At 37.0% G+C, this 12,036-nt stretch overlaps 2 protein-coding genes across 3 annotated transcripts in view; one reads left to right on the top strand and one right to left on the bottom strand.

The window, feature by feature from the left end:
* Positions 1-2,050: 2,050 nt before the first annotated feature.
* Positions 2,051-6,749, top strand: LOC137984961 (trans-1,2-dihydrobenzene-1,2-diol dehydrogenase-like). Its single transcript, XM_068832335.1, has 4 exons — positions 2,051-2,572; positions 4,107-4,431; positions 5,758-5,923; positions 6,437-6,749. The coding sequence occupies exons 1-4, from the start codon at positions 2,198-2,200 to the stop codon at positions 6,579-6,581; spliced, it is 1,011 nt and encodes a 336-aa protein (XP_068688436.1). The 5' UTR covers positions 2,051-2,197; the 3' UTR covers positions 6,582-6,749.
* A 410-nt stretch (positions 6,750-7,159) lies between these two features.
* Positions 7,160-12,036, bottom strand: part of LOC137984943 (1-phosphatidylinositol 4,5-bisphosphate phosphodiesterase beta-4-like) — a 62,312-nt gene continuing 57,435 nt past the window's right edge. For both annotated transcript variants that reach the window (XM_068832299.1, XM_068832300.1), the window contains exons 34-37: positions 11,853-11,951; positions 11,129-11,186; positions 10,517-10,603; positions 7,160-9,357 (exon numbers count right to left, since the gene is read on the bottom strand). In XM_068832299.1, coding sequence (XP_068688400.1) covers positions 9,262-9,357; positions 10,517-10,603; positions 11,129-11,186; positions 11,853-11,951 — 340 coding nt within the window. In that variant the 3' untranslated portion in view covers positions 7,160-9,261. The remainder of the gene's footprint in view (positions 9,358-10,516; positions 10,604-11,128; positions 11,187-11,852; positions 11,952-12,036) is intronic.

Below are 12,036 nucleotides of genomic sequence, written 5' to 3'. Positions count from 1 at the left end.
CAGATATTTTTGTATTAGTCTTTTGTAACATTTCATTTTCTTGGCTTCTTTCTTTGAATGGTTTTGGATTTATTTTTTTTTACTACGTGACAGTCTACAGTCGCTCAGAGTGTGTTGATTTGGCCATTGTGAGGCAACACCTGCCATTAGAAAGCAATAAATCAAGTATAAAAAAAGGATTAATGTCTTTGTTACTGAGATTTTGCGATCCCAGGGTCTTTCATCTCCTACCCTCTTGGGGAGATGAAAGATTGTAAATTAATTTATATGTAATCAGTTATGTAAACGATAACAACATAAATCGTGATCAGAAATATAGAAGTGTCAATCAGGCCCATAGTGCTCAGTCAAGATTCACTTAGCAATGGCACGACTTGGGGGTTCCATCGCCATTCCTCCAAGTACAGGAATCAAAAAACGGGAAAAGAAGATTGGAAAAAGCCTTTAACAACCAAAAACACCATTGAAATCAAGCAAAGAAAAAGAAGTTTATAAAAATATAAGATTAGAAGTCTTCTGCGGGGACAACACTCAGATCTACTCAGTGGTTTCTCTCATATCCAACACGCTCTCGTGGAATAATTGATAAGTAGACAATTAGCCTAACATCAAATTTAATGGTATGTGATAGGTCCAGTGAATGACATTTGACAACAAAAAATAAATCCATTCCTCCTTGTACAGGAATCAAAAACGTGAAAAGAATATTCATTTGGCTAAAAAGCCTTAAAGAACCAAATAAAAAGGCTTACACTCTATTTTCTTTTATAGACAAACCAAAGCAAACGAATGAAGTGGCCTATCTCCAGTCAGTATTCCAAATAAATCTCACCTTTTTATCTTGACATTCCTCAAAAATCTTTAGTAAAAGTAAATAATAATAATAATAATAATAATATAATAATAATAATAATAATAATAATAATAACAATAATAATAATAATAATAATAATACCTCTACTTTATATAGCGATAATTCCAAGGTTCAAAACCGCTTTACAATGACAATAAATTAAAAAACTAGATTATAAAATTATGTACATAAGAATATAACTAAATATTTACAAAGACTGTACTTGTAAAAAGGGGTGTAGTCAAATAATGAATAAAAATATCATGATTAATAGAGAATGACAAAAAATAAAACAATAAACACATAAACGATAGAATAAACCCATGAGATAACACAGGTTTTGTAATCTTATTTCACATAATTATCATAAAATCTTGCACCAACTCAATGGCAATAACTTCTCCAGGTATGCTTGTTTGAAAAGCCGGGTTTTAAGTAAGCCTTTGAATATAGATATAGAATGACGTGATCAGATGTTATGAGGGAGTGAATTCCACAGCTCAGGGGCTGCGCAAAAGAAAGCTCTCTTTCCATAAGAGTTAAGATTATTAGAGGGCTTAGAAGATGGAGGCCAGACAACCTGAAAGTCCTTGAAGGTCTATAAGATTTGATTAAGTCAGACAAATAAGACGGTTAGTTATTGAGGATTTTGAAGGTAAGAAGTAAAATCTTATATTGAATTCTTTGCCCACTGGGTAGCCAAATTCTGCAGGCCTTGCAGAATTCGAGTAATATATTCGGATTTGTGAGAAAAGGTGAGGACTCTGGCTGTAGCATTCTTTACCAGTTGTAGCTTTTGCACTGAAAATTTAGACAGGCCATAAAGAAGCGAGTTGTAAAAATCTAATTACAAGAAATGAGTGTGGACAAATTGCTCACAGGATTTAACGCTGATATGTTTCCTAATTTTGCAAATGTTTCGTAAATGAAAAGAGCAGGATTTACAAATAGCAGCAACATGGTGTTCAAGAGACATATCCTCGTCAAGGATAACGCCCGAATTGTGATAGTATTCCCCCCCCCCCTCCCCCAAATATCCCATATCCCTATAAGTTTTTTACCTAAATCCCCTGTATTCCTGATAACCCCTAATAGGGCCTCGTGGTTTCCACTGGATAATTTATTAGCATTAATAATAAGAAATAACCTCTTTCTGTTTTTACAACAAGTAACTTCTAGTTAACTTATAGCTTTATCTTTCTGGTAATCTTTCCCCATTTTCCGAAGTTTACCCGTGGTTGTAGTTCACTCTAACTGGACAATTTGTGTTAACTGCTTGTGCAGCCCACGGATACGCCCTTATAGGCGTCTTGTTTAGTATGGTTAAACGCGCTTCATTTCAACATGGCTGCTACTTTGACGTGCTGGGGAATATTTGGAGCAGGTAAAATAGCTCATGATTTTGTAATTGCCTTGAAAACATTGCCAGAAGACGAGCATAAAGTTGTATCAGTGGCTTCTCGTTCTCTTGAAAGAGCGTCCGAGTTCGCAGATAAACACAAGATTGAGAAAGCATATGGCTCTTACGAGGAACTTGCCCAGGACGCAAATGTCGAGGTTGTGTACGTTAGCACGATCAATCCTCAACACGCCTGGCTTTGTAAACTAGCGCTGAACCACGGAAAACACGTTCTTTGTGAAAAACCAATGACCATGAACCTAAAGGAAACTAAGGAAGTGTTTGAACTTGCAAAAGCCAAAGGGTTGTTCATCATGGAGGTAAGATGTCGAGAAGACAGACCAACTTTTGTTAAAGCATTAGTAAGTTTGAGCAACGGATGCCAACCGAAAGTGTGCTTTTTGCGTTCCCACCATATTCTGAGGATGAGTCACACGCTTAGCATTCCAAATAAGTTATTAAGGGCCCACTAAGTCTGACGCATTTTTTGAGAGAATATGGCATCATTTTGGTCAGTTGTCTTCAAGCCAATGACGTCATGATGCCACGCCCATGGTCACACGACCAAAAAAAGAAAACTCAAAATTTGTCTCCATGCTACGCAATTTTGGTACTTATCCTATGTTTGATAATTTGTATTCGTTTTTGCATCCAGCCAGTCATGGTTTTCTTTTAATTTTGAAAAATATTCTTTTGAAAGACGTAAAGGATACTGAAATACCCATAACTTTTTCAAAAAAGATGATTTGAAAAAATCAATGCTTAGCTATATTTCTGTATTTGGGGGTGAAACGTGCCATGTAAAAAAAAAATATATTCAATATCAAGACTGCCGGAAATTTAGCTTTTTTTCAAACCGGTAGTCAGTTTGTTTACGCATGCCCAGTTGATCTGAGAACGAGCACGAGGAAGGGCGAGGAAAAACCTTTGATGGAAACAACAGTTTGTGTGGTGACTTTTGCTTGTGAGTGGGTTTTCTTGTCAGCTCATGATATGATGACGTCAGTTACTGGAAGTAACATTTCACTTCCTCAGCAACGTGCGAAAAATCTGTCTGTGGGCCCTTAATAGCGGATTCGTATGTGAAAACACCTCACTTCTGGTTGATACTTTTGGATCGCGAAAACTGGAAATAAATTTTATAAAACGTTAACGGTTTGAGCAATATCTCAAACTTTTTTCGTTTCTTCGCATTTGAAAGAATATTTTTAAAAACAACAGCATTTTCACAAATAACTCAAGTATGACGTAAGACAGTTCAATTGACCGAATGCAAAAATGGCTTTTTCAAAGTCTGTATTGTTGCCATGGCAACTGTTAGAGACTCGGGGCTCAGTAAAACAAAAATTATTGCCTGACAAACGTTTTCCTGCAGAAAGGATTCCTTTGCCATCGAAAAACCCACTGCTTAAAAGTGCTTGAACAGTCACAAACAGCACACAATACTGACTGACATTTGATTTGAAGTTTGATAAATTTGCCATACTTACTATTTTTCACTACACAGCTCAGGCTTTTAGGACTTCATGGACATCTTCTAGTATGAATAAAGACAATTAAAATGTCAAGGGCCCCTTTTGTCCTATTACTCCTCAAAGGACTTGTTGTGTGGAAGTTGGGGCCTCATTGCTTGAAGAATAACAAGTCCTGATCTCTTTGACCTGAGGCTTGTACAGTTCCAGGAAATACATGGTATTCCACTGAAATGTGACGTCTATGCACCTTTTAACATCAATTGCTCACTAGAGAACCTTTTTTAAGACAATGGGAAATATTCTGGCAATCCTTGTGGAACAGCTTTTATTGTCGTTTTTCTTACTGACACTAAAAGGTTTGCAATGTTTATTTCCAAAGGCAATGTGGACAAGGTTCTTTCCACTGTATATGGATGTAAAGAACCTCATAGATTCAAATGCTATTGGTGAGCTTCGAATGGCTTTTGTCTCCTTTGGAGCAAACGTAGAACAAATTGAGCGCATCAAAAACCCAGATCAAGGTGGTGGCGGTCTTCTGGTTTTTGGAATCTACTGTCTACATGTTGTAGATATGATGTTTGGTGGAGATGAGCCCATAAGTATCACTGCAGTTGGCCAAAAGACTGTGACTGGTGTAGACTCCAGTATTGTAGTGACAATGCTTTTTAAAGGAAATAAAATGGCTTCCATTACAATGAGCATAGGTGAGTTTAACGTTACTGACACTTTTCTTCAAATGATCTTTGAATGTTGGCTTACGTTGTAGGTTTTCAAAGACTTAGAGTTTTCACACATCCCAGCATTAGTAAGTTTGAGCAACGGATGCCAACCGAAAGTGTCCTTTTTGCGTTCCCACCAAATTTCAGGGACGAGTCACACGCTTAGTATTCTAAATAAGTCTTAGTGGATTCGTATGCGAAAACACCTCACTTCCGGTTCATACCTCTTTGAACTGCAGAATACTATTTAAAGGGAATAAGATGACGGCTTCCATTACAATGAGCATGGGTGAGTTTAACATTACTGACACTTTTCTTCATATTATATTTGAATCTTGGCTTACATTGTAGGTTTTCAGACTTGTAGTTTTCTTTTGATATGTTGGCACATTCCAACACAAGTCAAAAAAGTTTTTTAGGTTATCACATGAACACATTCAAAGGAAGATTTTGTTGAGCGAAACTCCTCAGCAGAGTTGTTCGATGCTGCATTACATGTAACACTGACCTGGGAAGTCAGACCACAACATTGGGTTAGCACCTTTCTTCCTTGGAACAACTTAGCACTAGGGCAAGCTGAACTGTTCCCCCTGTTCAAACAGGTGTATTGACATTGAAGAATCCAGCAGAACTTATTATAGTACACCAGCAACTATGTTAAGTAGCAATAATTATTTTGTATGAAAGTGCAGTGTGGCAAGACTGCATTAAGAGTAATGCAGGAGAAAGGAGGCATTGTGATCCTTCTGTATGACATGGGTTTCATTACAAGCCGGTCACTGGGTGTATACGGCCATCTATGTTGTCAGACATTTGATGAAGCTAAATACATTTATAATTTATGCCAAGTTAAAAACAAGCCAATGCAGCGGTTTCTTCTGTAACATCTTTGGGGACTCCAGTTAGGTTTGCAGGGGCATTGCCATGTGCTTTGGCTTGAGTCACCTTGTTACTTACTCGCTTGCTTTTCCCTCCCTCCCTCCCATGTTTTAGGGTAAGTATCCACTCTACACACTGGTGTCAGTGATATGTTGACGGGTGCCGTGGGAGGTGGACTGTGGCTCAGTTGCCAAGGTGACCTCCTTGCTGCTGAGAAGAGTGCTCCTCCTCTCTTGTTTCTTTTACAGCACCTAGCCTCCAATAAATTGGCGTAGTGTTTTAACCTCTCACAGCAGGCTACTTTTCCTCATTTTTCACTCAAACCCTTGTAAAGGACAAGAGTAACCACCACTTGAATTGATTAGCCCAGGCATCTACTTCAAAAGTTATTGAAACCCCTAGTATGATAGTTTCTTTTCTTGGTCATTTTAGTTGCCAACCTACCATGCGAGGCAACCTTTTCTGGATCACAAGGATCAATCACTATTAACAGAATGTTCCATTGTGCCACAAGTTTTACATCGCCAACTGGAACAAAGGAATACCCTCTTCCAGAACCATCTGATACCATGAACTATGAGAATTCCACTGGGATGAGGTAAGTGAAGGGTCTTGTTGACCCATAACAAAAATGTTTAAAAAAAAAATTAAAATGCTGTAAATTGAAAATTTAATACTAACTTTTTGGCAAAACTGCCTTTGTCAAGGTAGTAAATGGAAAATGATTTCCAGTGTTTTAAAATTTATTTTTTTTAACACATTTTGTTACCATCAACAACAGTGGGCACGGGTTTTCTTTTTTTTCCCTCATTAATCCATGCTGATGAATATCTACTGCAATGGAGTGTTGGAAACATTGTATTGCACTCAATTCCTACTTTTCTATAGTCTGATAGATATGAAATTCAACCAATCAGAAGTACAAACAAAACCAATCATGACTCGCACGTGCACATTTTCCCGTGCTTTGTGCCGGCCGCGAGTAATTACTTCGAGGTTTGATTGGCCAAATTAATTACTTTGGTTTTGGTTTTACAACACTCATTTGAAAACCGCTCTATTACACTGTTTCCTTATTGCTATCTCATTATTTTCGTTTTCTTCATGTTAGATATGAAATTCAAGCAGTCCGGAATAGCCTACTATCAGGAGAAAAAGAAAATCTCACAATGCCATGGAAGACAACAGAAAAGATTTTTGGCTGGATGGATGAAATACGTCGGCAGATTGGAGTAGTTTACAATGCCGACCTGTGAGAGTTCTTTGAAAATCCCTTGCTCAGAAATGTACCTTTGAATGAATTGAGTACAGTAGAAATGAAAGGGTAACATTGCCAAATGAATTTGTGGGCAGAGACAGACTGTACCTTTTTGTATCTGTTTTGATTAAAATAAAATTGATTAAATTGATTTACCTACCACTGACCAAGTGAAGCAGCCTGCAAATGTTTTTTTTCCCTTTCTTTAGTCCTGTTTATCTTTTTAAAGCAAAAGGGTTGGCCTAAGGTGTCAATCTTATTTAATAATAATAATAATAATAATAATAATAATAATAATAATAATAATAATAATAATAATAATTGTCAATCAAACTAGTGCTGAAAATGAGCCAAAACTGACAGGCATTTACAATCACATTCTGATAATACCATGAGTGTGTTAAAGTAGCTCCACAGCAGGCACTATTGGGTTTTCAGAGGAGAGTGCTTTATTACAACAGGATTTCAGACATTCCAGAAATAACACCTTTTTTGCACTACAAGTGTGTGTAAATCATATTCAACCAATTGTGTCTCAAAATCTAACTGCATGAATAAAAGCTTTAAAAACCAATGTTGAGTTGTCTCGTAACATTTTTCTTTATTGATTTTCTAAAATCAGAGTGGTTACCTGAGGTAAGATCTTTTTTACAGCAAGCTCTGGTTGAGATTACTTAGCACAATGTACTGCTGAGTCGCCAATTTGGGTAAAATCACTGCAAATGTAGCCTAACATATCACTACCCTTCATACATGTAGCTACTATCCAATGGGAGGGACAGGAAGCAGAAAGAACACCTGTGGTTTTGGCCTCTCGCTTCCCACCCCTCAAAATGGCCATAAGCTAAGACAAAAGCCTATTGACAGGCTTCTAAAAAGCAGCAACAAGTATATAACCAATTTTTACACAGCTGACAGCAGCTGAAAAATGTCATGACCAGATAAAGCAGAAAGGTACAATATTTTCCATTTTCATACATAAGTATAAGTACAGACAAACTCGTTTAGTCCTGCCTTTTAAATGATCATTTCTTCTGTAAACAAATGTGTACATCTCCTTTTATAAATCAATATTATATTCCTTGTTAATAGCTCCATTATTTATAAACTCTTCATGACATAACATTTTATGATGCCTTCCTAAAAGCATCTACTAATAGTAAGTTTGGAATGTTGTCCCTTGTCATCAAGACAACTACATTAATTAAAGTGAACAGATAAATACCCCAGTAACTGTGGTGGCCATGTTTGAGTGAAAACCTTCTACTTTTGTTGCCAAATATGAGTGGAAAAGTGGAAAAATTTGCACAAGATCCTTGGGCCCTTTCTGATTTCAGTGATTGATCTAACCAACCAAATGGGGTATTTTAAGGGGCTATTAAATAATGTTAGGTGCCACTTAATCAGAAAGCATGTAATTATGCATCCATTCCTGAAAGGTGATGAGTTTGACTGCTGTAAATCCTCTATTAATAAAGCCTTCCGGGGGCTTTTTTATTTCAAACACATTTAGAGGATTTATGGTAGTCAGGTATGACAAAAAGGGAAAATTTGACAGTCTCTCTCTAGCATTACATTTTACATGACCCTCTAAATTGATTTCAGTATAACAATATTATTACCTCATAAAATCAATTTACAAAGAGCTTGTAACTTAATCATCAAACATAAGTCTATCATCTATTAAACAGTATTTCTCTACTAAAACATGGCCTATTTCACTCTGTATTGTAAATCAAAACTTGCTGAAAATTTACACTTGACAGCGTAATGTTTCAGTCACTCCCCACCAAATTGGTTTAGCTAATTATGCTTGAGACTACAAAAAATACTGCTGTCTTCCTCCTATAACAATGATGGTGATGTAAGTAATAATATAAATATCATACAATACCCATAAATTATTTATTTATGGTTTATGGTGTGGAGTTTTATCAAGCAGTTGTACTCCATTGGAGGCAAACACCTGATGCTAACTTAACCCATTATTTCACCAAAATATCTATGCCTAAATAGTTGGCTGTCCATATGTACAGGGAAGTGTAATTGGATAAGTGGAATAAAACTGTACAAAAGAAAAAAAGACTACATGTGACCTGAGCGATTTCTGTTTCAGTCGAATCCCATGGTAATGTTCTCTTTTGCAACAAAAGTTAAGTGCAGGCTAATTAGATTAGATAGAATACCTACCTATGAGATACTTTCTGCTTATAAACTATCCCTTATGACTAGAAATGCTTGACAACTCTGAGATAAAATAGACATTTTTTCTACATAATAAATATTTTTTGGACCAGATATGATTTTGTTGGCATGTTCTCAAATCGAACAAAAGGGACCGTAAACTTTTTTAACCCCATGGCCAGTCAAATAACCATACTATACACCTTTCTAATACCAACTTAATGCTCACCTATCTACATGTATCTGCCTGCCTACGACAACAGGCTTTGGTGAGTGCAAGTTGTCTGATATGACCAAGCAAACATTGTCACACTGTTGATGTTCAATCAGCCTGTTCTTTGGTTTGTCAAACTTCCAGTGTTCTCTGACCTCTAAATGCATATTCCAAGTTCACTGAACATGATATCCAGTGAAAGCAAAGTCATTTCAATGACAACTTTTGCATCAGGTTTGTGAAGAACACTAGTACTATCAGCTGAACATTGTCATATTCCTCAGTGGGTTGGTAAAATAGTTTGAAAAGCAGTATGAATTGCCTTCCTGCACTTCTCGCCATTAGTCTTGATTTCATCCATATTTGCAGATATAACCTAAAGAAAGAAATAAAAGTGACCAAGGTATTCATATCTTTAGATCAGCTTTTTTGTTCTGTTGGGGTTTGCAGTCACTGATACACTGTAAATGGTTAGGGTTAGATTAGAGTTAAATTCCAATTTTCTGATAAAAGGGCAGGCATCCTGAATGTCTCTGTTACCGGTACTTTATATGAACACTTTAAGCAGTCAAAAGCTACGTCCCTTCCATTAATTAACCCATTGACCCCTGAGAGTGACACTTAATAGATTTTACTCTGTCTAACACCAGACGATTTTACTTGTCAATGGGGAGGCATCCTACAGCGTTTGAGGTGTGAATGGGTTAACCCACTGACCCCTGGGAGTAAAGGCTGGTTTTCACCAGCGATGGAGTCGGAGTTGTAATCAGAAGCGCAGAGCGATACTATCTAGTGAAAATCAATCTGTCAGAGTCAGAAGCAGAACACCGATTCGGCTTATGACTCCGTCGCTTACGATACTGTGAAAACTGCATTGTCGGAGTCGGAAGCAGAAGAACCAATCACAATACTAGATTCCAAGCATTGTGATTGGTTGGTTCTTTCGCTTCTGCTTCCGACTCCGACAATCTAGTTTTCACTGGATCATAACCGACGGAGTCATGAGCGGAGTCGGAAGCTTCTTTTGACTCCGATTCCGTTGAGCTTATGACTCCGCTTATGACTCCAATCTTTGATTTTCACTAGGTCATAAGCACTCTGACTATGACTCTGACTCCGACTCCGTTGCTAGTGAAAACCAGCCTTAAGAGTTAACAGATTTTACTCTAACGCCACATGATTTTACTAGCCAGCTGGGGCCACCCTAGCTAGGGCATTTGAGGTGTCAATAGCTTATGGATTTGAAGTGACCACTATGGCATTCTTTTAAGTAACAAGTTTAAGTGTATAGAATTGAGCAATTCACATGCAGTAAGATGCCAGATTAAAAAAAAAACGTTTGTGGAAAATAAGGCTTTGACCTGAATAAGCATGTGGCATTGTCACAAAGGAATGCTTTTATATGAACATGTGTTTTGGAAGAGAAAAAAAGTGAAATTGGCACTAAAGGAGAAAGAAACAGTATTATTAAATGAGCTTAAAATATTGGAAACAAATATCACTTTCTCAAAATCCTGGACTAAGAAAACCCCAACCTTCTGGAATTCTACTTCCACATTCTTTTTCTCCTCTTTGTGCTGATTCTTCAACTCTTCAATTTCTATTTCCTGTCTGTTTTTTAACTGTAAAGTAAAACATGCAATCTTTGAGTTTTCATGTACATATTCAAAAAGAGGTTAGGCTTTGAGGGAAACTATGAAGGAATTACTGATTGAATGTACAATGATAACACAATGACTATTGCCCTACAAGGCAAAGATGTAGCACTCAATATTGTTATATAGCTGAACTATTTCCCCTAGCAGCAGACGCCCTCATTAGTTACTTCGAGGTCACATGACATCTAACAATAACACTGTTTCCCACCAAAAGTCTCTGAGCGGGCAACAGTGCAAAATCTATGACGTCAGAGGGTAACAGTGCACTGATACCCGCAAATGTTGACCAACAACCACCATTGCTGTTGCAGTTGAAATGAATGGAATCTTGAATCTCAATGAGATTGATCAGGAAACAAATGAACTGTTTCCCTCGGGACCAGTCATTAAGTGTTTATTGTCTTGGGGGATTGATATCATGGTAGGGAACACTCAGCTGACAGAAGATGTTACAGTAATAGCGAACAGTCACTGTGAGAATAACCTTACCCTTTGCCTCTCATCTACAAACTGTTTCATGTTCTGTTTATCAAGTTCTTTCTGTCTCCTGCAAAAAACACGAACATCTAATTTAAATTACTAAATTTAAGAGTCTTACAGGCATAAAATAACATGCTTGTGAAGTGATTTGAGACATTGATAAGCAATATGAAACATTCGTATTTTGAAATGGTCTGCCTAAGGACTTGGGTAAAGCCTCAGCTACTCACACTCGGTCTTCTACAAAATTTTTCAAGGAATATCCTGCCCACCCCAGAGAAACTTACACCTGATGTTCAAACAGCTAGTTTTTTTACCAAAAGTCAACTCTTTAAAATGTTGAATAAATTATGAGCATCAATGTCATCAAGTTATATTAATTAATTAATCTAGCAATCTTCATCATGGCAAAGTCTTTATCATTCCCTCTTTTGCTGCCCCCTAAACAATACCCTTGCTGATTGAAAATACTCCCCCCTCCCCCCCCCACCCCACCTTCATGAACATACAAGTGATTCCCATTTTTTTTCAAAGTGTACTCCCTGTCCAGGTGTAAGGTGTAATACACAAAGCTTTCAGAAGTCTTTGATTCAATGCTAATGTCAAGAAGATTCCTGTTAAAAGCTAGTACCATTCCAGTTTTGGGTTGTAAATCTAGCGAATAAAATGTTGACTCCTTAACTAAATATAAAGTTATAAACACAATCACTGTTCACATTATTGCTATATATACCCATCTCTCTCCTCCTTTGACTGACTTTTATCAAGAAGAATTTCTTTTGCAGAATCAATAGATTGTCTTGTCTGTTTCTTTGTAAGATCACTGTTCTCCCTTTTTGGGGACACAAAAACACATTGTCATTAACAATACTATTACATAATACGTAAAACCCTGACTTTATGGTCAGAAGTCATAT

Source organism: Montipora foliosa, chromosome 14 (assembly GCF_036669935.1).
Source record: "Montipora foliosa isolate CH-2021 chromosome 14, ASM3666993v2, whole genome shotgun sequence".
In the NCBI taxonomy this organism is placed as follows: domain Eukaryota; kingdom Metazoa; phylum Cnidaria; class Anthozoa; order Scleractinia; family Acroporidae; genus Montipora; species Montipora foliosa.
Note: the sequence above shows the minus strand (reverse complement) of the source record. Positions and strands in the feature narration are given on the sequence as shown.